We start from the raw sequence: 25,705 nt of genomic DNA, 5'->3' as shown, positions 1-25,705 counted from the left end.
TCATTTCAGACTGTGAGGACAGAGGTGTAAAGGCAAAATGAGCTCATGCCTTCTGTTATGGATCAATGCAACTTGAGAACTTCTTGTCCACACCGGCTTCCCTGAGCCAGTAAAGGAGCAGATATGTCCTGCAGAGACACTGCACGCACCCACAGGATTAGCAATACGGGGTGTACCAGCAAGCACCGAGCTAATTTGAAAGGTAATGACAAATACTCATAATGAGCATTTAATTCATAATACAAATGTTATAAATATGGGGCAAAGCCACCCAGAAGGAGCTCCGCTCAAGCAGAGGCGGGCTGCTCAGCTCTGTGCTCTCTGAAGCCTGCGGCCGAGGCGCTTTGCCCCATTCTCTATTTCTCTTCCTCTTTTCTTTCACAGGAAAGAGGAGGAGAGCGCAGGCTGCTCTGTGTGCAGGCAGGAAGAAGCAGGGGCTGCAGGGGCTGCAGGGGCAGGGAGCTGCCCAGGGCAGGAGGCAGCGGTTGATGAACTCGGGCGATGCTGCGGTAGCCCAGCAAGCCGGGGCTGTCTTTAGATGGACGCAGCTCCAGTAACTGCTCTCAGCATTTTTAGGCTCACCCTGTCTGACCCTCTTGCAAACTGGATTACCGCAGAGCAGCTGGCAGTTATCTGATCCTGCCTATCTCCAGGATCCGCTCAGCCACAGACCACGGAGCCTTACCAGGTCCTGTGCTCCAGATGAGAAAGCAGCGCCGAAGCAAGCGAGCGCGGGGCTGGGGAGACGGCGCACAGACCCTGGTGGAATTACAGGTGTGAGGAGGAACAGAAAAGTCATCGCCTAGGGCAACACCATTAAAATCTGCTTTAGGTACTGAACAGTCTAAGACTTTCCTTGTTTTTCCAACCCTTCTGTTACTGATTTGCTGCCTGCATGCAGGCAAAGCCCTCCTCTAGCGTGCTCCTCCTCGCTTACCAATGTTGTGGGCTTTTACAGGGCAGGGTACGCACAGGCTGGCTTTGACCAAGACCCTTAGGCACAGCTGAGATGTTAAAAAGCAAGAGTAAACTTCATTACAGGTTGTAGCTCTCATCTCTCTTGAAAAGAGGCAATTAAGTCATCTGGAATCAGCAGATTCAGGCTACTTGGACCTTAACAGTGTGTCAAACAACCTTATTGGAAAAATTAATTTCTGTCACTTTGCTAATGGTCTTTTTCTGCCTTCGCAAAAGGAGAGCCATTAAAAAACCCTCAGTGTATAAAGATGGGGACAACGTGTCTGGCGGGATAACCCAGTGATTAGCGTTATTGCCAGCATCACTCAATACATTAGTGAGTGTCCTGAAAGAGAGGCTGAATTGTAAATCTGCGAAATCCCCTGCCAACATGAAACTGTGAGATATCCCAGACACCACTGTGGATAGCAAAGCAATACAAAACCAGCTAGGGAGACTGTCAGCACGGGGAATAAAAGGCAGGCAGAGCCTGAAAAGTATGTATGTGCCACTTGTGGGGGTAAGATAATTTCAAGCCCAAATGTTAAGTAAAACTGCTTTGCTCTGGAATAATGCTTTTAAAAGACGATGGCTTAAATGTTGTATAAGGGGGGAAAAAAGGAGCTTGTGTTCTTTCTAGAAAAAGGCCATTTGGGGAAGCCACCTCCAAGCAACACCCTGCTAGGTGAAGGAAGCTGCTGGCGTGTGCGAGGCTGCTCTGCGGCTGGGCAGGACAAGGATGAACTGTAGCTTAATAGGAAAGATTATGAAGCAAACATGGAGAAAAGAGAATCTGGATGGACAGCAAGGAATTTCTGAGGCTGGGAAATTAAAAGACGAAAACTTTCTAATCTCAGCTGCAGAAATGCTGTCTGCAAAGCAAGATACAGCAGAGTGGGAATTAACTCCTCCAAAGATACAGTGAAAAGCCCAGCTCTTGGCTCCTTTGAAGCCAACCTGATAAAAGACTTCAATTTCTTAAGGAGTTTATTGCAGAAATCAGGGCTGCACCTGCAAGGAGAGTGACTTGAAGCGACTGCAACAGCACTGGGGCCAAGGCAGGAGCTGGCAGGTGGTGGGGGAACATTACAGACCCCATCACACGTCCTGCATAAGCAGCGAAGCAGCAGGATGCCCCCAGCCCTCGCTCCATTACCACTACACGGCACTGCCAATGCTCGCCATGCTGGCGAGCGGCCCTGGCAAACAGCTGAAACCCCACCAGTGACTTCTACAAGCCAAGTTCCCTCCTCGCTGGAATTAGTCTCGTGGACAGGCAGTGTTACTGGTGCCTTACGTGCAGCTGGGGTGAAGGACACGGGCCGGGGGCCGCCGGGGTTGACGGGGGGGAGCGGCGGCATGTTGGGAGGAGAGGATCTGGACTGAATCTTCACTTCCACAGGCGATCCGGGCATCACTGGCACCCTCTTCTCACCAGCAACTGTACAAAGAGAATGTGGTAACGTTATTGACAGTCACAGACGAGGATTTCCCCACTGAGCTCGCGAAGCAGAGTTGCGGTGGTGAAGATGAGAGGAGGGACAGTCACACACGCCTGCCCGGCTGCTCTGCATGCAGGAAGGGGCAGGGTATGGACCTGTGCAGGTGGCCACACACCTGGGGTGCAGTGGGCACCCCTAGACCCTGACAGACAGGCTCAGGATGCTGATGTTCACCATCAAAGTCTCTCGACCATTCTTTCTCACCCCTCAAGCCCAAAAATGCTTCCACAAACATCTTCCTATTTGCTTTGCTTCCCCTCATCCTTTAAATCCCCTCGATACTCCCAGGTATGCCCATCACAGTTCAGGGGTTGGTTGCATGTTTGGTTTTTAAAAGCAAACTCACAAATTGAGCGTTTTGTGCCCCTTCTCTCCCTCGTGAACGCCGAGCGCAGCCTCCCCGCGCTGCACAGACGCGACCGCACACGCACGCACGAGCAAGCCCACGCGGCGACGCAGTTCCTGGCCCACAAGGAAGCGCACGGGTGCCTGGAGGCAGCGCCAGCCCCTGCCGAAACCACAGCCCCTGCCCTTCGCCTCCCGCCTGCTGCCGAAGGCTGGGCGCCCAGGCAGCGCGCACCGCCCCGTGTTTGCTGCGCCTGGCCCCGAGATGACTTCTCCAAAACCACTGCCGGGTCTGAGCTGTGAGGCGGGTGGCATCCACGCCAGCAAGCTACCGAAATTGTCAAAGTGTCTTGAAAACAAGTCAACACAAGGCATCTGCAGCCGCTCTCCTGTGTGGGATCTCCAGTGTCTAACACAGCTCGGCTGGGGTGGCTGCACTCCTCGCTCCAGCATCAGGCTCCGAACTCATCCTCGGAAGGAAACAAGACAGAAATAGGAAATACGTGCTAATGCAAGCCTTTTTTTTGTTTTGTTTTTAAATCCAGACAGAAAAATACTTCTGACACTATAAACGAAGCCTGAGCATCTCCGAAGAGCAGCCAAAACCTCCCCAGGAGGCACTGGGCACCGCAACCTCCGCTGAGCAGCGCGGGGCCACCCGACGCGAGCCATCCCTTCGGCAACGCGCTGACCACTTTCTGCTCCTCCGAGCGACGCCTGTCTCATTTGATTAGCTCACTAACGAGTTGTGACTGCGTTCCAGCATGCCCCTCACAAAAACGTTGACAGGTTTCCAGCATGTCCATCTGTGCCCTGGTTTGGGGGCGGCGTGGGGAGGGAAGGGGCTGCCAGTTGTCTTCCCCTTCCCTCCCTTGCGTGCAGCCCAGAGGATGCCATGCTTCAGGCCACCTGCTTTTTGGGCGATGGAGCCAAGGGCCCAGAGGAGCAGCTCGATGTGGTGCAACCACCAGCACCCGGCAGTGGTGAGCAGCGGGGCCAGTGGGAGTCCAGCGGGAGAGCTCCCCTTCGATCCAGCTGAGAAGAGATGAAACTCCGAGGCTTCGATGCTTACAGAGGGTGAAATGGAGCAATTTTCTTCGGCTGCTGTTGGTAAGCGGAGACATCTGAACCCGCAAAATGGGTTTGTGCTCCCAGGAAAGCAAACGTCGCTGCTCAGCACGCTGCCAAAGGAGCTCGCAGCGCGTCGCAGGGACGGAGGCAGGCAGCAGAGCGATACGTGCGTGCCCCCTCCCTGCCAGGCAGGGCTCTTCTGCCCGGGTCTCCTCCGCCACGTGCAGCTCGGCTGGCGAGCTCCCCGCCGCGCGATGCCCCTGCCAAATGGATGCTGGTCGTTGCTAGCATCTGACCGGGGCTCCTGCCACTTGCGCAGCCTGCATCGCCTGCTGAAAGAGAGTGCTTCCAAATCCACCGTTGGAAAAACCAACACAGGGCAGCCACCGTCCTGACCTGCGCCTGGGACAGCTGGCTCCTATAATTAAGGGCAGGTGATGCCTCTTTAAACTGCTGTTAGAGAGACCGCATGCCGTAATCAACCGCTGGTGGCATGGAAATGCACCCGTGCCACACAACACCACTGTTTTTACAAATACCTATCAGCTGTAAGAAAACCAGCTCTCAAATTCCGGCAGCTCCTATTAAACGCTGCGTTCCCACAAAGAGAAGCGCTGAGCGGATAGCGAAGCCTTCTCGGGAACACCACCACCAAACCTGCTCCTCCGCCACTTCTGACAACGAAGCTGCCGCCTCCAGGAGCGCAGCCGCGGCGAGCTGGCAGGCGAGCCCTCCGCAGGCAGCCGCTGGCCGGGAATCCGCTCGGCGAGGCACGAGCACCTGCCTTGCCACCGCGCGCCCTGCACGAGCTGGCTCCTTTATTTCCCTTATGGCACGTCCCCGCTAAAGCCAGCGAGGTAACAAATTCAGTTCGTTATTCCTAGTGCGGTTTTTTTTTCTGGTTGCAGGGCTATGTGGGGGAGGCAGGGGCAGCGATGAATATATGTTGGGGACCCGTGTTTTCCTGCCACTTCAGCACCGCTGGAGTAACTGGGGCGGTGGGGCTGGAATCGCTGTGAAATCCACGCTCGTGGTGCTGCCACGGGAGCAGGTTTGTGTCTTCGCTTCAGCCTGCCTTCAAAAACCAGAATTTGCTAGGCTTTGCTACCACGAACAAAGCGGAGAGATACCAAAGCCATGGGAAACTACAAGCAATTTTAACACAATAACGTAATAACGACACTAATACGATACTGCCAACTATTCAGACGCGTTTGGTCCCACTCACACGATTTGACACTGACGTGCCTCTCCCTGCCATTCGTGCACAAACACAGCAGTCGTACAACTAACAACACACGGCCGCAGGAAGACCACCAGTGTTCGTGCACACAGGTAACATTCCAGCGGGTAGATTTATGGCAAGGGCTGGAGGAAACAAACCCCTTCTTTCTTCCCACCCTAAGCAAATGGAGCAGAAGAGCCAAAGAGTCAGAGCCTGGTCTGAGTTCGCTTGCTCCATCGGGGAAGAGAGACCAATCCTTTAGGTTTCTCCTCCTTCCTCCTAAAGCAGTCCTAGGGCATGTTAAATACGGCGCCGGAGCACCTGCAAAGAAAGCAGAGCTAATTAAGTTAATTTGCAGGGGGGACGGGGGGAAGTCAGATGGAGTTTATTCCCCCAAAATAAACCCAGTCACCGCCGTGCTACTGCACAAGGCACCGAACCCAAGCCCCGGGAGAAGCCAACACCTCCTCTTCCGGGCGCGCTGACAGACATGCAAGAAGCAAACAGGACTGTTAAATTTAAAAGCTTCCTGCTAATGACCCGGGGCATCTATAAACACAGATAAAAACCATCTTTCTAAAACTCCCGATTTTTAGTCCAAACACATCCATTTAATGAGAGTCATGTGGGCAAAGCAGACCGTGAACGAGGACTCGAGTCAGCCTCCCGTTGACCCGGGGCTACAAACGAGCCAGCGGGTCTGTCCCTGGCGGAACGACGCCTTCCCCAACTCTTTCTTCCACATTTCGGTGTTTGGATATATTTACTTGCTCACCAATGGCAACACCCAGATGCACAGAGGATGCTGAGAAGCTCCTCAGAACGCCTGCAAGTCCCAGCAGCACGTCAGCCACCTGAAACCGTGCTTCAGTGCCACCGGGGCTCTTTGGGTCACACCGCCAAAAAGAGCAATTCTTGTCAATGACCGAATGCTCCGAGTCTCAGAGCAGGACGTCTGCCTACGCTGGAAATGTTGATGGGTTCTCCATCAGAAAGGCTTCCTTCCAACCCCAACCGAGACCTCAGTGCCAGACGCGCAGCCACCCCGGGCTCCTTACAGCCGCCGTCCCTGCCGGAGGGGGCTCGGCTGGAAGGTTTGCTCTCATGGCATCTCCTTTTGAAACATTTACAAATGTTGTGTCGTTATTTTTCCAACAGAGCCTGCAGGACACAGATTGAATGTGTTTATGGCACAACGCTTTTGCCATTGAGCTGCCAACCATCAAGACTTCGCAGCGCCACGCGCTAACTTGGCGCCCAGAAACAGCAAATGTCAACTTGGGAAGAGGATGAAGCGCCGTGGCCACGCGGGGCGGGTGGGAGAGCTGCCTTCAGGCCCGGGAAGTGCTGGAGATCCACATGGGAAGATGATTCACTTGGAGCAAAGCAAAACCCAAGCACGGCAATGCTGTTTTAGTCTTGGCTTGGTGTGAGAATTTCATATTCTCAAAAAGCTGATGAAGTCTGAAGAGCAGATTTCACAGCGATCGGAGTTACAGATTTCAGATGCTGCAAAGCTTCTGGCTGGATCGGGGACAGCTGTAGGCATATTTAAGTTTATGCTGCGTGCCCTACATACCGTGTGTCCCAGTTACGGACCCAGGTGTACAAGAGACCACGAGGTCCCCTGCGTGGAGAGGAGGAACAGCCAAGCTGCACACATCAGGCGAAAATCCGGGGCTCCGAGTGGTGCTCAGGGGAGAAGCCCCACGCTGTGCTCACCAAGGCTTGAGCTCCCTTGAGCTGTACAATGCAGGACATGCCTTGGAGCAGGCAGTCTGAACACCCAGACAGATTTCATTGGGTTTATTTTCTTCAAAGAAGTCTTCTGGCTATCGCGTTTAGTATAAAGAGAGTGTTGCTACGATAGGTAACCTCAGAAGAATGGCTAACATTTGCTCCCATTGTAAACTGTATAAAGAAGCCGCTTTATTAATCTCCTTGTGCTTGCGGGTTTGAGAAAAGGAAAAAGGCACGAGTAAAAATAGTCACACGTTAGGGACTATCTCAAATACTCGGGAGCTGAAATTAATTCTTAAATGCCTTTAGCAATTAGAGAGCAAACTAAGTAAAGAAAAGAAAGAAAAATGCTGCGTGATGGAAGCAGGACGTTACCTTCCCCAGCAAAGCAGGACCAGGAGGAGCCCGAGGACGGCCGCGGATGCCCGGGGAGGCAGGCGGACAGCCCAGCACACCCGTCGCTCTGCTCTTGGCTCTGCAGAGCGACGCAAAAGCAGAACCCTTGATCTGGCGGCACCAGCTGAGCCCCGAGTTTGCAGAGAGCAAAGGGCACAGGAAGAGAGACAGCCACCGATATGATACAGAGAACGCAGAGCTTTATACAAATTTACATAATAACGTTTATACGGGCACAACTACCACCATACAGCAACCCCTGCGTGAGCACAGGGAGTATGTGCTGGCTCTTAAACCCTGCTGCCAGCTCAAGAGAGTAAAGCCTTTCCTCTTCCTTTACAGGAAAGCGATTCAAGCCAGTGGCTGAGTGTTTGGAGGGCACACACAGCACAGACATTGGTATCTCCAAGTATTTCTGATGCAGGTCTAGGATCCCCTTGGCTCTCTGTCGCCAGCTCAGAAGGCAGGAGGAACCCGCCTGCGCTGGCACCGATGCTGTGGCTCCTCCTGCCAAAAGCTGCACGGAGCCTGAACTGTTTCTCACAAACCCGTTCGGTAGATTCAGGCACTCTAGCTTATCGTGCTCCAGCTTTTTGTAGAAGTCAAAACATGAAACACGTTGGAAGAAATAAGGAAGAAGCACATTAAATAGGATACAGTGCCGCACAGCTTTTCGCTTCTGCAGCTTGCAGGATGGAGACGGCAGTCTCAAAATGAGACCCCGTCAGCACGGCTTGTGCCCTGACAAGGTTTTGCTTTTAGTCGATGTCTTCTGAACACATCCCTGTCCACAACGGGTTTGTCTAGGGGTTCAAAGTCAGAGGAGTGAAGTAGGTAATGGCTTCAGGCGAAGAGAAGAGGTTTACTTGGAGCAAATGTTTTCACCTTTCATATAGAATAGGCAGAATGTGCCCCAAACCTAAAGAGCCACCCTAAAGAGCCACCCCTCGCCTCAAAGCAAAGAGCCCCAGGTTCAGACCTGCCTCTCCGGCTGCTGTCCCGGAGCAGAGCCCAAGGTCAGGTCTGGCACAACAAAGCTGTCGGGCACGCGGGCGCTTGCTTGGAGCCGGCCACGCAGGCACCTTCTGGAGCCCACTGAAAGGCAGAGACCTCCGAGGGCAGCTCAGCCCGTCCTAAAATATTCATCAAAGCAGGTGAGATGAGCCGCGCTCTAGATGTGTCTCCATTTCCACTGGCCCTAGCACCTCAGATGACCGCTCGGACTAGAGGCATAAATAATAAAATGCCTACAGGTCAGCCAGACGAACCCTTCTAGAAACAGCCCTTTGAAGCAGAGGCTCATTTCCCGCCCATTTAAATGGGTAAAAGTCACAGTTTTAGGTTAAAGCAACACAAAGCTTGTCTAAATGGTAAGAGAGACCATTTGCAAGAGGGAAGCCGAGGACCCCGGTGCCCTCTCCGGTGGCTGGCAGGACCCTGCCAACGGTCTAGGAGAGTTCCTTTAACACAACGAACCTGATATATTGTCCTGGAGAAAAGGCCAGGGAAATGGCCCCAAAGCCTCCCTTCCAGCCCAACCGTGTCTGTGATTACAAGGGCCCGCTGCAGTAGGCTTGCTTTGCAGGGTTCCCTGTTGATAATCTGAATGCAAACGAGAGGCAGCATCAGTGTAACCTGACCCGATAATGTAAATAGGGTGAAATGAAATATGGTTCGCCACCTCCCCAGCTTTGGCGAATGTTTATTTTGAATAACATGCTTATCTGCTCCAACTGCTCACCATCTGTTTTCAGTCTCCACCAAGCTAATATTTTTCACATTTAGGAACTGAGAAATGGGAAGAATTACATTTAAATTTTATTAACATCTTTCCTCTGCTCTAAGGTTGCCTTTCCCTCCCCTTGACAGCTCTAAGCCATCTGCAGAGCACCTTTGCAGCTCTCTAAGGCTTGCAGATAACCTCTCATCTGCATGCAAGGCAACAGAGCCGTTACTCAGACTTCCAGCAGACGCTGCTTACGGCTGCTCCATCGCAATCTCTCCATCACCTGCTTCCAGGCAGCTCCCCAAAGCTCAAAATGAAATCACGTCGCCTAGGAAAGACCCCATATTTTATCTTTTTGCAGCATCACTGCATCAGAAAGCGATGAAAGGGAAAGGCAGAAGATAAGCATCGGAAACAAGGCAGCTGACGCAGCAGCCCGAGGAAGACAAGGAGGACTGGGTTAACTAAGCCCTCACCGGGGGACAGGGAGATGGGAAGAGGAAGAGCGAAGAGGTCTGAAGTTAGGAGGTTACATTTCTACACAAATATTGACATCTGTTTGCATTCAGGGTGGCTTCCAGAGGTCTCCATTTGCTCGAGTCAATAAATGAGAACTTACAGGCAGAACTGGGGGACACGAGCATGAAACGGGTCAGTGGCAACGCTGGTCAACTGAGTCCACTCGCTCCTGTCCGCCTGCCTCCGCGCTGAGGCAGGGAGTTGTATAAGACGATACTACAGCATCTGTTGCAGCGGGTAACTTATGTTACTGCAGGGATACTTCCTCCACTAAACGCCATCAGCCTATTTTTACACTGTTTTGCTTGGGTTTATAGCACATCTAGGCTCCTGATCTGCGAGATGCTGTGGGAGTGGAGAGGACTCGGCACCTCGCAGGAGAGCCTCGCTTCGCTCAGGAGGGAGCTGCTGAGTCTGGGACAGGCATTTTATAAATCAAAAATAAACGCGTGTAGCTCCATTGCCATCTATTTCTCTCCCACACACAGCTGTTTCACTTTAAATCTCAATTCAATACGAAGCTTGGATAGAAGAACTTGAAAGAGCAAAGTATTTTATCGTTCGCAACCAGTCCAGAAAGCAGTTAATAAGGGAAATAAGATTAATAATTTATTCCTGAAGGCAGACTGCAGATCGTTATCTGTCTTGCCCTTCAGTGACTTTTATAAAAACCTATTAATGTTCCTGACTGTACAGACTCATCAGTAGCCCAGGTTGGACTTTGCAGCAATTCTCCTCTGCTTTGTTCCCAACCGGATGAGATGGATCCATACCGGAGCCAGTGGTGCAAACCAAGGGCTGCAGAAATCCACCCCACGAGCTATTATCGCATCTAAAATCCCCCACAGGCTTGCTCAGGGCCCCCAGATTCTCATAGCCTTGCTTCTGCAAGGAAATAAACCAGCATGGTACCCCCGGTATCCCTACACCAAGGAACAAGTGGACACGTTGCTCAGGGACATGATTTAGCAGCGGACTTGGCAGTGTTAGGTTGCTGGTTGGCTTTGTGATCTGAAGGGTCTTACTCAACCTAAATGAGTCTATGGTCCTATGAGTAAGTACTACGACAGTGAAAGCTGGCCGAACAGCCACCCACAGCTGGCTCAGCAGCCACCTGGGAGCTGGGGCTGCTTACCAAGAAGCCGTCTCAATCCCTGCCCTCCCCGCACGGCTCACGCCCAAGCAAACACATTCGGGGACTCGGATATCAGGAGTTGGCTCCGAGCTTCGGCTCCCTGGCATCAAAACCAAGCCAGCGGCCAGGATTTCGCCTTCAAGGTGGGAAGGAAAGCGCTGTGGGGATCAGGAGAGCGCTCCCCCCCGAGCCAACCCCGGCACGGCTCAGCCCACCCGGCTGGGTTATAACCGGGGCCTCGTCAGAGCCAACTGCATTCGACCAACGCCCGAGACGCCCGCTGATTAGTTTCATTAGTTGCTGCTAAAGAGTTGGTCATTCTTCCATTCGTTTACTGCTCCTTTTAAAGTCACAGAATCAAGGCTTTTTTTTTTTTTTTTTTTTTTGTTTTCAATCGCCCCCACTATTCCGATACGAGGAGATATTTTCTCCCCCGCACCATTTACTTATTAGGCTCAAGCGTTTCGAATGCCAGACGCTAGCAGCCCTGGCTATCAGACAGACAATTCTGACAATCACGGAAGAATTAGTCCCCAAAAGTCTCTGCCCGCCACACGGCTCCCCCAGCACCCCAGTGCGTTTGGGCTCGGAGCGGAGCGGCGGAGGCTGGTGCGGGCTCTCCAGATGGGAACATCTGCCTCTCGTTTGCCACGGGGAGAAAACACGAGGAAGATTAACGGCTCCCGAGTCCGGCGGAGCCCAGACACAACAAGTACAAAAGGGATACAATTTAGAAAGAGTCTCGGAGCAACAGCTTGGTGTCAGGTTTTTTTGGTTTTTTTTTTTTGAAATGACCATTTTGTGGGACTTATTCATACAAAGAAAGGTCATGTCTGGAACAAAGAGACCGAGTTTCACTTGCAGCGAATGCTGCGTATAGCGAAAGCAAGAATTGAGTTAACCGCGCTTACAGGGGTGACATACAGCACTTCTACCATCTCTGCCAATCTTTTGGCATGAGAGGGCATTAAAGAAGTTGGCTTTAAGTGCTTGTCCCCGAAGGCCTGCTCTTTCCAGCCTCCGTTCGGCAGCACCGAGCGTGCAAGGCGGCCTCTGCACCTCAAGGCCAAAGCCACCAGCTCTGCTGCCCGCCCCTCGCACACCACTGGTGTCTTGCAACCTTCCTCCCCCTCCTTAATGCTCCTCAGGAGCACATCTTGATTACGGAGGTACCCATTTAGAACAACCCCAAAACTCTTCTTACTCCTAATTAGTGGCCTAGTTTTTGGTATCTATTCAGTGCCCACCAGTTTTAGCAGGCTTTCAGCACAAGCACTCTCTGGGAAAGTCAGCCTGCTGTACAGGGTACTAACAGCACAAAATTCATTTCATCCTCCAGTCTGTTAAGGTAGGACTCCAGTTTCACAAAACAAAACCTTCAGTATGGGTGAGACTGCCTTCAAAACTTTTGCAAGTACTGCTTTTAAAACAAAGCTGTGCTAAGGTCTGCTAAGGTTTAAAGAAACTAATTTGTTCTGAGAATTCCCCTATGTTATATAGAACAACTTTGCGCTATAATTTGCGGCGGGGAAATGTTTTTTCTTCCTGCTTATATTAAACACTATAGACTAGATAAAGACACAACTTTCATACCTGTAAACGGGTGACCCCAAAAGGAGAACAGTCACTAAAGCAAGCTCAAACTTTTGTAAATGTTTTCTACCTTTGCAGAGGCTTTGAGACCGCATTTAGGATATGATTTTATCTAGCACTCATAAACCCTTTTAAAACTTGGACCGCTTGCCATTTAACAAGCGGCTCCACCCTTCTCCTGCTTTCCAGATGGAATACATATGCGCTGAGCTCCATTTTGTTACCTTCCTTTTCAACACAGCAGTATCGGAGAAGTGACAGTATAGCCCAGGGAGCAGCATTTAATTGGCATCCTCTTATTACTAATTAGCTCTGAGGGGCTCTCCACAGCTCCTAATGGTCAATGGAAACGTATCCGCTGATTTATATGGGCTCGCAGTAGAAAATTACGAGATGCTGGTGCAGACTTTGAGGAGCGGCCCCGGCAGGAGAAGCAGCCCGCGGAGCAGCCTGCGTGGGGCCAGCGGCACGGAGGCCGTCACCGGCTGCAGGACGGACTCACCCCGGCACGGGCACGACGAGCAGGGTGTGCACAACGTCGGCAGCGCTCGCTGCTTACCATCTGTCGACGAGGAGACGTGGACACGGCAGATGTCAGCTACGCATCTCACCTCTGCTCCAACTCCCGGAGCCTGGGACCCTCTGCAGCTGCCCCACCTCACTCTTTAACAAAACAGCCCAGGGAAGGGAACCTTCAGGAAACATTTCTGCAGCAGCAGGGCTGTGATTTTGCAGCGCCCTTCTGTTCCCAGGCGGCTGAACTGCGGTGCTGCAAAATCATGGCCACAGCTACGACGCTGCAGCAGCGCTCGCCGCCGATGCAGCCCTTTCTCTGTGCAGGGCTGCTGCAAAACGTTCGGGTGAGCACTGAGAGTGATGTTCCCAACCCAAGCACCCTGCCTGGTATGCACAGGCTGTAGCAGGGAGCATCGGACAGCCCATATATCTTGCAGACAGATCCTGCAGCCTCCACACTGCAAGTTTGGTTCATTGCTGGAAGCAGAAAAAAGCCACGATGGTCTGCTCCGAGCTACCAGGCTGCTGACCCTTCTTTTTCACTGCCCAATGTTTTATTCCCCAGATCTTAATTTTAGTAGGAAAAATAAAGTTGTGGAAGAGAAAGTGATTTTCTAGCCAATTCTGTAAGAAATTTAGCAGATGTTGAGAAAGATGCTGTTTCTAGGTCACTGCAGTGAGCCCTTTTACTTAAGGGCTTCCCACCAGCGGTCCCTCTCTCCTCGCTACGTGATGAATCCTTGCCTGCCCAGGATCAGTCATTCGGGGAGCTCCCTTTGGGAAAAACCTCACATCAAGCAGGGTCCGTTTCATTTGCTGGTGCATTGTTAACCTCTGCGCTTGCAGACATGCTATTTCAAATGAAAGAGATCGAGGTCAAACCACTCGCCTCTGCATCATGACACGTGGCCACCGTGCTCCGTCCCAGCTGACGTTTGCAGAGCTGCTGCGGGTCCCAGGCAAGCCCGTGCCTGCTTTGCAGGGGATGAAGCAGAGAAGCAGGCAGCCCATGCACTGGCATGAGGCTGTTCTGTTTCTACAGAAGCTCCCACCCATCCTTAAGAGGATCTTTCTGACCAACGCGTCCAGCATAGCAAATCCTCATGTCCCAGCCCCGATGCTCCTGGCTGCAGACTGCCACCTAAATCCCCCTCTGACTTCCAGCACACCACAAGGGAAGTCGCTCATCACCAGGAGGGCTTTAGAGGGCAAAACCGCAGGTTTTCAGCTGCACTTCCAAGCGTAGCCGAACCAGGAGGGCCAGCTAAAACACCTCAAGGATGGGCAACCTGGGCACAGGCTGGGCAGCCCCAGAGGCAGCATGCTGCAGGGCATGCCCACGCAGGGCCAGGGCTGGGAGAAAGCTGCTGAGGGCAGGGTTTATGGGGTCTTGTGTTCTCCAAGAACCCAGAAATGGTTAGAGAAGAACAGCGGCAGGCAAACACAGGCCTCCTTCAGGAATGGCACCCCTTTCTATGGAAGGGTTTCTTACCTGAACATCTCTGAGATTAGATGGTGCCTTCACAGTGACTCTGCCTCGCTGGAGCAGAGTTTTTCTTATGTGCATTTTTCATAAGTTGCCCCAGTTCTCAGTCCTGTCCTGCTCTGCCCGAATGAAGAGGCACACAGGGCAGACACACCTTACAGAAATGTGTATCCTACACACAGCAGGGGCATCTCAGAGCACCTGGAGCGTTAATACTACAGGAGGTCTGAGGGGAACAGCCTGAAAGTTACCAGAGGAGGAAACATTCTCATTTAAAATAAGAGGATGGATTGAAAGCCACAACCAACTCTCCTTAAAGTCATTGAATAATTCAAGATTTCAGAATTTTTAAGCCTAATTACCAAAGATCCACAGGAGGATGGTTTAAGTCAGAAGCTTCAAAACAATGATTCAGGATTGCATCTCTCTTCCCTTCCTCCTTCTCTCAAGCTCTGCTGCTCAATGATTTGGTTCCCATCATTATAAATCAACCTAAAAAAACATCACTGACTGAAAAAATAGCTAGTACTGAGCAAACCTGGATTTCTTGTAGCATCATGGATGCACTGAGCATGCAGGGACCTGAAGCTAACGAGAATGGGCCCAGCAGATCTGGTGTCTAAGGGGTGAGGGTGTCTGATGAGCAGAAAATACTCAGACTGAACAATATAGGAACTAAGATAAAAAAAGTCCACTCATACGAGACAGACCCAGAAATACCAGCACCCCAAGCAGCACACCAATAACTGGTCAATAGCACCAAGTAAAAAAGCACAAGCACTTCTTAAACAAGTGAGAAGATCTCAAGGCAGAAGATCACCATCTGTACCAATCAACTAGACCACAGAGAGGCAAAAGTAATACCAAGGACACCTGAAGCTATTACCAAAAGCCTAAATTAAACTAGAAAAAGCCAACCTGTTTGTAAAGCACAGAGCAGGGCATGTGTGAGCCCTGAAGCTCATCGTGGTCAGGAGGGCAGGTCAGGTGAAAACACAGGTCTTCTTTGCCAGAACAAGAAAAAACATCCAAACGCTGCCCAGAACGAAGCAGCCATAGAAGGACAAAGGAAAAATGACTGGAAGAGCCTCCTTGGGTCCCTGGAGGATGACGCCAATGGCCTGCTCGGTCCCAAACGCAGGGCAGGGCCCGACAGGGCTGAGGAGCGGGAGCTCAGGCGCTGCCGACCAGCCCCAGGGCTAACACTGCGCCAAACGTGACCTAAAACAAGGTCTCCATGAAACCAGAGGCCTGCAGCGTGCCAGAGGGGTACAGAAGTCATTTCCACCCCTGGCGTTAACAATTTCGTGCAGGTGCCCAAGTCCCAAGGGAGGGCCGCAGGCGTCCCTCGCCCCCTGGCCAGCCGGGGCTCTGCCCCTTTCCCAGAGGTGCCTCGTCCCCTCGGGTGCTGAGCTCGGTACCTGCGGCCCAGCGAACACTCACTCCTGATCAACGACAGGCACGGGATCCCTGCCAAGAGGACGTTTGTGAGAAAAACTCCTCACATCACCACACAAAAAGCTCTTCCCTTCGCCCTGCACCCAGCCAGCTTTTCACAATCCCGCCGCGCTGGGCCCTGGCAGCAAGGCACGTGGGGTGGATTTTAAAGGCATCCGGGAGAGAGATGGTGTGGGTGGGCACCTACAGGCCTGTAAGGTCTTTTGAAGCCAGAGCCCTGTACAAGCAGACAGACACCATACGGACACGGTCGGCATAGACGGAGGTCTCCCATGGACAGCCCTGGTGGCTTCAGAGCTCCCCAGGGGACGGAGCGAAGGGTGGGCTCGGCCCAGCTCCCAGGGGACTGGGATGCAAACGGGGTGGCTGCTGATGCACTTGTTTCCAAATCATCGTCCTGCGACAGCACAGAAAGGGCTTCAAACTCCTAGGTCTGTCTGCGGGTTGCCACAAACTAGTCAGCAGTAACCTGCTCGCCATCACCTGGAGCGGTGACAGAGGTTAAACAAGAAGTGTGACCACCACAACTGCAAACTGGGAAAGAGAGACGGCACCCCACAAACCAACAAGTGGAAAAAAAAATAAAAACAGCAAAAAAACAAGTTTGTTTTAAGCTGCTATCCTCCCCCCAGTCACAGCAAAGCCTGTGACACGGTGCCTATAAATTCCCTCTAATGATGCAGCAGCCAGGCAGGGACCCATCTGTGCCTGGGCACAGGTGAGACTTTTCACTATCATGTAAGTGCAAGCTGCCTTTCAATTACACTCACCAGCCCATTAGGCAAATGAGATTTGCATATGAGAGGATAAATAGAATGTCAAAAAACAGGCCCCGAAGTAAAATATGTTTTATACCTTACATGCAAGCACCGCTGGCCGCCAGGTCTCTGGGAGGACAGGGACAGCAAGCTCGCTGCTCAGCCCAGGGCTGCGCCTGATGCTCTTTGGGTTTCTGCCGGGGTGCTGGTGTACTTCTGAGGACAGGCATCTGTGTGCCCTGCACCCCCATCTCCCTAAAAATATGGCCATTTCTGTAGGGCTCTGCATTGTCTTTGGGTCCTGTCCTGCAGCGGGCTGGAGAACAGATGAAAATATTACAGGCTCAAAAGCATTTAAATAGATTGCACCTGGGTTTCAGTCCCGCACTCAGGCAGGACCGAGTACTGCACAGCACTGAGCTCCAGGACTATTTCCAGCACCCCAAGGATGCACAACCAGCGCATGCTGCCCAGCAGTATGGGATTACACCGGTGTCCGATGTCACCGAGGGCATTTGCGTGGAATAAACAGTCCTGCTCAGGTGATCCCGAAGAATTAATCTGCCTACAAGTACTTTTTTTTTCCGGTTGAGTTTATGCAAAACAGACACAACCCAGCTCATCTCCCAGAATCCAGATGGCACTTGCAAACCTTGTCTGTGTATCAAATGTTGTTTTTTAGATCAAGTGTCCCTGGTTGACAACACAGAACTTCATGATGCTATCTTTAGAGAGGCTCTTCTGCACAGAAACACCCTTTGAGCATACGTTACAGAGAATATGCTAATGCAGCAGGGTGTTTTCAGCGGACGGAAACGTGTCTGTTCCTGGGAGCCCACATAGCCCAGCACACAGCGAGCCTGGCTGAAGATGAAGGGTAATCCAGCCCGCCCGTGAGCCCCTGCAGAAGAGATCTACCAATAAGTTAAGATTGTAGAGAAAGGTTAACTTCCAACACCGCAGAGATGCAGGATGAGCCGATGGCAAAGGCCACACGCACGCAAGAATTACGCTTACCCCAAACCCTGCTAAATGACTTAGAGTAGCTGAACACAGACAGCAAAATCCAAGCTTTGATTCCTTCATTTCTCCTGTAGGGTTGGAGATGCCTTCCCCCCTTTGCTATTCACCTAAATACAAGGGCCCAGTAACACGCCGGTGATTTACTTCCCCAAAGTCTTTATTTCCTCCTCCAGATTTCATGTAAAGATAAAAGCAGCTCAAGCAAAGTTATGTTTTTCAGCACTCCATTAATAAAGAACAGAACTCCAAAACCTTCTGTTTCACGTACTCCTGAGATGGTAACGTTTCCCTTGATACAAAAGTAGTAGTAGTTGTTAAAAAACACCCACCCAAACTCTAACCTTGAGGTGTTTTCTATGCTCCTCAGCTCCAAGATCAAGAAAGCAATCATTACCCACATGTGAAAATGCCTGAAAAACCAACCCTGACCTGTACGTGCTGCCACTGGGCAGCACAACAGCATTACAAATGCTGGGGGAAGACAAAGGCGGCTGCAGACACAGAAAAGGTTATGGCACAGCTCATCTCCCAGACCAGAAGGTGACACCAGCGGCGGCGCGGTGGCTGAAATAACCCATCTCACCCGCTGCTGAAAAGAACATTTCAGAACAGCGACATCAGGTAAAGCAGCTTCTTCTGAAAAAGAAAGTGATCCAGGAGGTAGCTCCTTCCATATTGCAGGCATTCACAGTAAACACCATATGGCCTGTTAATTTAATTAGGGAGAAGAAACCCCCTAAGTTTGAGATTTGACTTTGAAGGGTTTAAAACAAGTCTGAGGAAAATTGCTCAGGATACTGCGTGTGGTTGTTTTACTGGCTTCATTCATCCTGCTGACCCCATTACCTGGCGACTCACCTTAAGGGGCTGGTTTTTTTTGTTTTTGTTTTTGTTTTTTACAAGCCTACTGCCAGATGTGCACAACCCGCCTCACGCTGGGCAGCTCGGCCAGGGTGGGTCTGTGGCAGGTAGGAGGCACGTGCAGCAAGTGATCCGATTGCTTCAGTAAAACCCATCTCCTCAGGTGCCAGCCCGAGTTTTATTCCGAGTCCTTCTCACAAACCACACTGGCGGAGTCCGCTGTCAAGGCAGGGTGGTCCTCGGGGTGGAAGGCAGCCGGACAAACGCCAAGGAACCTACGTGAGACGCACAGCCTCCGGACAAGCCTGGTCCTCGCCTGTACGAAACTTGGCACTCCTACTCATGAGGTCAACCAGCCAAGCCCCAGCTGCTCCCAAAGACATGGACGTGCATAAACACTTGCCTCAGCGCCTTCCAGGCTAGCAAGAGGGATGCTTTGCCCAAAGACGCTGCGTTATCCGAACAAAAAGACTTTTCTGTTTTTAACACACCTTCCAGTGAGTAGCTGGGGGAAAATGAGAATCCCCTTCTCAGACTTGGGCAGAAAGCAAGGCCAGAGGTTGACCATCCCAAGCATCCTAATACGGCTCCTCCACTGGAAGGGCCATCTTCTAAAGACTGAGCATAACCTGGAAAAAAAAACAAGAAGGAAAGTAAAAATAGTCTGTAACAATTTTCCTTAGTTTTGCTTCAGTCTGGACAATTACCAGTTCTTAACAGGTTGCTCTAAGGAGAGAAGAGAACATCTGTGATCTTCTCTAGGCAGAGACTCGGACACATGTGTGGGTTTCAGATTCGGATACATTTATGGGTTTCAGCAGTGCAGGGGCACGAGCTGCCCAGGGCATCACCAGCAAGGAACGACGCGGACCCTCGGGGATGTGGCTGCTGGGGCACTCCAAGAAGGCAAAGGCAAGGTTTGTATCCATTAAACCCGCTGATCCTCTACAAAATAGCCTCTCGGGCTGCGATGGCTGAGGCTCACAGGGCGTGGAAGGGCTTTCTTCTCCAGCCAGCCCGCTGAGCTCCAGGCGGTGCACGCAACAGCTCGTCCAGGGCGCTCTGGAGAACACCGGCCCCCAGCGAGCTGCTCAGCCAGGAGCCATCAGCTGCAGTGCTGCAGCTTGAACAAACTCCTCCTGGGAGACCCAGCGTGTCCCATGGGACACCCAGAGCTCCTCCGCAGGAGCACACAACCCATCCTCCTTCTGGACCGTCCTGGTTTCAGCTAGGAACCACCGGGCTGCCCCAGTGCTGCTCTGGAGCGAGAAACCCAGAAGAGATTTGGGGTTTGGGTGCCATGCGACCTGCTGCCCTCTGCATGCACCGTACTGGGGGAAAAATCACGCTCCCAGAATTTTGCAGCCTCGATTTGCATATAGTTTCCCTTCAGCTCCTCTCAACATTTGACTACACTAACAAATTAACAACCAAACTGTTTGTTGTTTTTCTCCTTTTCTATCCAGACCCACGTTGGGATCTGCTCGTCTGTTTTATAGGTGTGGTACAAAAACATGCCAGGGAGACGGGTTTCCCATTTTCTGATTAAAAAAAAAAAAAGGCAAACAAAACCCAACAACAATCATTGAAAGACCACCAGACTTTTTCCTGCTAGCAAGAGACCTCCTCTCAGGACACTGCAAAGATTTAATTTACTGCCACTTGCCCTCTGGCTATTTTACATTTATGGGGTGGGGGCTGAAGAAAGGAAGAAGGCAGGGAGAGGGTGTAATTAGCTTTCCTTGTAAAATGTTCATCACAGTTGTAACAGTGCCTGGGATGCAGAGCCTATCGGGGGCTTAATAGATTTCAGGGCATTGTTCTTTGGGAGTGCTGAAGTGTGTGTGGGGTGGGGGGAATAAAAAAAAAAAAAGGGAAAAAAATCAATAAGTGGATCCTACTTCTTGCCACAACCCCATATGGAAGTAATCAAGCACGAGGGTGGCAGCTGGGGCCAATAACAGTCACCTGCAGTTGAGGGACGTGGGGGTTTCGGATGGGTTTTTAATGCTAATTTCCTTGGGAAACAATGAGGGAGCGAGCGGGGCGCAGCAGACGAGGGCGGATGAATAGGGACCAGCCGGAACAATAGCTGCACCTGGTGCTGGGCGCAGCGGCACAGAGCCGGCACGCGGCAGCAGCGCACGGCACATCTGTTCCCCCACAATCACCCGCTCCCCCGACGCTCCGCCAGCATCCTAAGCGAGGCGAGGGCTTTCAGCGCGCCCGGCTTGCCGCAGAGCAACAGGTTTGAGTCGCGGCGAGGCTGCAGCGGGCTCCGCGCGCATCCTCCTCCTCCTCCTCTTCCTCCCCACCTCGGCTGGGGCGGCTCAGTGGGGGACCGTTATTGACGCCTTGGGGAATTGGGTGGGTTTTCCGTTGGCGGCTTTTTTTTTTTTGGTGTCCTGTTGCTGTACGGGAAACCGACTCTTGGACCTCCCCCGGGAGCGGGGGAAACCCAGCAGCAGGTCTGCAGCAGTGCTGGGTCTTCACAGTGGTCTCGGGGCCGTCCCCCTTCGCCCCCGCACGTCCCGTCCTGCCTCTGGTGGCAAAGACGGGAGTCCCACGGCTGGGAGCGAGCCCAGGGAACTCCATACACGTTATCCTAAAGCCCTGAGCTTCGCTTATAAAAACGCCACTGTACCGCCCCTATAAAAGCCATGATAGTTACACTTTAAAACGCTTTGAAACCTCTGGAATTGCTATTGTCCTTTCGCACGTAAGCGGCTGACACGCGGAGCGGTGGGAAGGTCGAGGTCCTGCCTCGCAGACTGCTCGCAGAGCCGGGAACCAAACACGAGCCTCTCCGCTCAGCTGAAGGCTCGCTGCCCACCAGTTCCTCCCGGCTCCTGCTCTCAACAGCCGCTTGGTTTTCCGGCTCCCACCAGGAGCAGTTCCCCGAATGCCACGTCAATTAAGACAAAAACTTTAACGGGCTCCCAGAAAGCTGCGGGGATGCTGTCCCCAGGGACCACCCCGGAATTTCTCTCAAAACCCGCTTCATACCTAGCCCCTGACAAGCAACCCAACGTGGAAATATTCACTAGATGCTGGGACAAAGCAAAGCTTCCCACCTAACCCAGAACAAGTCAGCTCTTTTATTACGGGGAAAACCCAACCAGCAGCCGATTACGACCACCTCCAGTTCAGGTTTAAGACACCAGCCAGCGTTCCCTTAAATCCATTACATATGCCCAAGTCCTCAGCTGACTTCGTTCAGCTGTCCAGCTATACTACAAACATTGTGCGTGCACGTCAAGCAAATCTTGTTTTTTGTCCAAACCCTAAAAAAAAAAATCAGAGCTGGAAAAAGCAAGAGCCACCTGGCTCACCCATCCCAAGGCAGCAGTGCAGAAGAGCTCACAAAAAACTGCGCTCACGGGGCACTTTGGGCAGCGAGGAGCTGCCTTGAGAGCTCAGCCCGGCTTCTGAAGTCAAACCATGTTCTTTCCCTCTTGTTCCCAGTCCCCCAGCAACAACTGGTGCGAGCCAAAAGCCACGGGGAGCGCCGTGCAGCAGCGCCCCGTGCTCTCTGAAATGGAGGTGAGGCGATTTGGGGCTGGCACAAGATCCTACCAGCACGGCTGCAGCAAGAAAGGAAAGCCACCTCTCCTGGGGGCACGGCTCCTGTAAGGTTAAGAGGAACAAAACAGGAACAAACCCAAGAGCCTGACCACAGGTTCCCTTAGGTTGCCTTGGAGGCCGGCAGGGGCCCTCACTCCTGTCACCCGACGGAGCAGGACCCGGGCTGGCAGCGCTGCTTTGGCCTTTTCACCGTTAAATGGAGTTTCTGCTCTTTTTCCTAGGGGCACTCCCTGTGTAATGCACTCCTCAGATTAACCACTTATTCTCCTTGCCTTTAGTGATTCTCGTCCCTCCTCAGAGCCTTCAAATCCCTGCCTGCAGTCACTATTTGCCCAAACCGCCCCGGCTTCGCCTCCTCCCCTTGTTCCACGTCTAGGCTCCCTCGGTCTGGCAGCGGTTGCTGCCTGCTGGAAGCGCTGGGTGCCCCGGGGCCGAGGCACCTATGGGGGGCCCTCAGCCATTCCGACCGAGCCAGGGTAATACCCAAAATCAGACGAGACTTCTCCTTCTCCAGATTAACACTGAAAATCGCGTCATCCAGCGGGCAGCTCTGAAAACAGCTTCACTCGGACGCGCTGCCCCATCCCCACACAACTACCGCCGCCAGCCACCGAGCTCCACGCCACCCCCTGCCCTCAAAACACCACTGCCTCCCCGCCTACACCCCACCTCCTTCCCTTTAGTTTTCCTCTACAGGACCTGCAAAGGAAAAAAGTTTTCCCCCGGCAAGAAACCAGCCAATTAGTTGTCAGACGGCCAAATTACGCCGTGCCGATGCCGGCAAAACTTCCGTCTGCTTCGAGACCCCAGGAGCAGCTGCTCCCGCGCCCTGCGCAGCCAAGTCGGGAAGCCTGCAAGCTTGCTGCAGCGGGGGCTGCTGCCGGAGCACGGATCTCGGCTTTCAGACCCTGTCACAGCCCGCAGAACCTCGCCGGAGGTTTTCTGGTTTTCTTTCCTCCTTTGTGCTGGTGCGCTGTGAGATGCTCAACTCGCATAGCTGCTGCCTGCCTGCTCTCCGGGGGACACAGGGACACTTAGCGAGCGTTTCACGTCTCTGGAAGCAGACTCGTAATATTATTCAAAACTAAAACATCAAAAACCAACAGCGACCAACCCGTACCTCAACCCTCTGCGAACTCCAAGAGAAGGAAACCCTCGAGGTGGGAACGCAGCGCTCCCTGGGGAAGCCCCGCCACTTGGCGCAGCAAGAACCAGCCTGGACAAAGCAAACAGCAAACGCACAAAAGAGGAACCATCCCGCACGGACCACCTAGCACACCGCCTCTCTCCCTCTCCGCTTCCACAGCGAGCGACCCCCCCGGCACGTTTTGGCTCCCCAAACTTTGCTTTGGGCGCGCCTCCCACGCCAGGCAGCGCTTCGGCCCCGCGCAAAGCGCGCCGCAGGGGCAGGAGCAGCCAGGCTGATTTCCCGGGGACGTTTCGTGGAGCAGCCACCCAGCCCCCGGGCAGCGGCTCAGCCAACGTGCCGTGGAGGATGCTCACATCCCGCGGCTCCGGAGGGCTGTAGGAGCGTCTGCTGCTGCCCAACCTTCCCAAAAAGAATGTGGAGGGGTTGAGGGGGGAGGCAGGGGGAAGGGCAGGTTTAAAATACGCCCGTGGGGTCGGGAGATTGCAATGGAATAACGCAGGATGCGAGATGCAGCAGTCTGCAGCCCGGCAGTGAAAACGTCAGGGCAGGGAGGTCTGCTCCTGTACCACCGGCTTGATCCGGGAGATTTACATGCCGGTAGCATCACTTGCTGCTGGAGGAGTGCAGAGACAAAAAGGAGCGTCCTCTGGCACAATGCAGAGCCACGCTGAAAACACAGGGAAAATTGAGGAAACCTGGGGGCTGACGGAAGAAATCCGTCTCTGCAGGTTTCCCCCCAGCTCCAGCATTAGCACGCACAAACGGGAGGCAGCCCAGGCACAGTGGAAAAAAACACATTTTGCTACAACATGCAAAAACCTCCCCGGCTCTCCATTTCCCCAGAAAGCACCGAATCCTAGCCTCCTGCTCAGGGGGGTTAAAAATGATTAAAACAATAAAATTAAAAAAAAAAAAAACAACAAAAACCAACAAACATTCCACAGCACCGCAGCGCGAGCCCTCACGCAGCTCTCCCCCCGTGAGTTCGGTGCTTTGCCAGCTGCGCAGCCCGTGCAAGTTTTCCCCCGCCGCAGCCGACGCTCCCCCCTCGCCCCTACCTGCGGTGGGGTCGGGGCGCCGGAGGACCCCGCACCGCTCCGAGAGCCCGCGGCACGGCTCGGCGAGGCAGCCCGGCCACCCCCCCCGTCGCGTTTAAAAATAGATCGCTTACCCTAAGCGGCGAGGTTAGCGCGATCCAGCCGCTGTTGAACACACCTAGTTTCTTCGCAATATAAATAAAAGGGCTCTTCCTCCACCGCTCTTAATCTCGGAGCGCAGGCTGAGCCCAGCCTTCCTTCTCCTTTCATTAGCTGGACATGTGTCAGGTCCCTCACATCTGCGATTTCTCACCGCCTGGAGCCGCCTGTCCGGTTCCAGGGAAACACAGATGGATCCCAGATGGGGAGGTCCTGCCAAGCAGACCAGCTCCCACCTTGCCAAACGCCCCGCTCCAGGCGCGCGCCCGCGGCCGCCTGCCTGCTCCCTGCCTGCGCCGCGCTGCCCGGGCGCCTCGCCAGCTGATGTCACCCAGCGCGCACCTCCCAGCGCCTCGCCGCCGGCTGACACCCGCGCCTCCAACCCACCGGGATGTTTATGGCCGGCGACAGCCGGGGCTCTGCAAGCGGGCTGCCCCTTCCACTGGAGATCGCCCTGCACGGCCGGGAGGAGCCTTCGTCTTTTTTGGTTTTTGTTTTTTGGTTGTTTTTTTTTTTTGCAAGCCAGAGCGGGGTAAGCTGTTGGGTGAAGCAGCGAATTAATTTTCCGAAGGTTTCCCCGTGCACGTAAATCTCTCATGTGAACTCCCCTGCAAGCCCCAGCCGCGCGGTTTGCAGCGCTGGAAAGCCGGCATGTGTTAGCAATTAGGAGCAACAACAAGATAACAAGATACTGATGTTGCAAGGGTACCAAATGAGGACTGGAAAATTCAAAGGAAGAGCAATTAAATGTGTAACGTATTACTCAGATCGAAGAGGAAGTGTTAAAGGAAAATGTAAATCCTAAATGTTTTATACGTGGAGTAAAGCCCACGAGGGATTTTACAGCAGTAACAGAGCAGGCTCGTAAAAGAAACCCTCTGGACACCGCTGCATTTGACCGTTCCCCCCCCACACCCTGCTGCAACACCCACGCTCGGCAGCTCTGCCACCTCCAAACCCCTGCTAACCCCGAGCAGCCCCCTGCCAACATGCAGTGGGACCAGCAGCCGCCCAGCACCGACCCGCCAGCCCCACAGCAGCACCCTCCTTGGCGGGCAGCCCCCGGGGATAACCCCCCCTGCACGCACACACGCACACACGCACACACACGCTGCATCCTGCGCCCAGAGGCCACGCAGACAGCTGGGGAGGGGAAAGGATGTTCGCCGTTTGCTTGCAGCAAATATCCTGCTCTGCAGTCTGGGCAGGGGAGCGCACGGGCATGTTGCAAGATCTCAGGAGGGATTCACCGCGCCAGCCTGCCTTTCCCAGAGCTGTGCAGGTTCTGGGCTCCCTATGATCCTTCTGAAACCTTTGCAGGCGATTGTAGCTCTCCCCCCGGCTACTTTTTCGAAAACCAGACACCGAGGTACCTTGCCAGGACAGCAACAGACTACAAGCTCGACGCTGCCAAAGCAGAGGGACGCCCGTTTCTCGAAAGCCCAGAGACCTGCAGTCCACTG

The 25,705-nt window shown here is 53.1% G+C and overlaps 1 protein-coding gene across 2 annotated transcripts in view; it reads right to left on the bottom strand.

Moving 5' to 3' along the window:
• Positions 1-24,690, bottom strand: part of CBFA2T2 (CBFA2/RUNX1 partner transcriptional co-repressor 2) — a 41,233-nt gene extending 16,543 nt beyond the window's left edge. The window contains exons 1-2 of one of the 2 annotated variants that reach the window (XM_040576269.1): positions 24,218-24,690; positions 2,255-2,398 (exon numbers count right to left, since the gene is read on the bottom strand). In XM_040576269.1, coding sequence (XP_040432203.1) covers positions 2,255-2,372 — 118 coding nt within the window. In that variant the 5' untranslated portion in view covers positions 2,373-2,398; positions 24,218-24,690. Of the gene's footprint in view, positions 1-2,254; positions 2,399-24,217 lie in introns of those variants that run through there. The other variant, XM_040576268.1, reaches the window with a different exon arrangement.
• Between the last annotated feature and the right edge of the window lie 1,015 nt (positions 24,691-25,705).

This window comes from Cygnus olor, chromosome 16 (genome assembly GCF_009769625.2).
Source record: "Cygnus olor isolate bCygOlo1 chromosome 16, bCygOlo1.pri.v2, whole genome shotgun sequence".
NCBI lineage: Eukaryota > Metazoa > Chordata > Aves > Anseriformes > Anatidae > Cygnus > Cygnus olor.
Note: the sequence above shows the minus strand (reverse complement) of the source record. Positions and strands in the feature narration are given on the sequence as shown.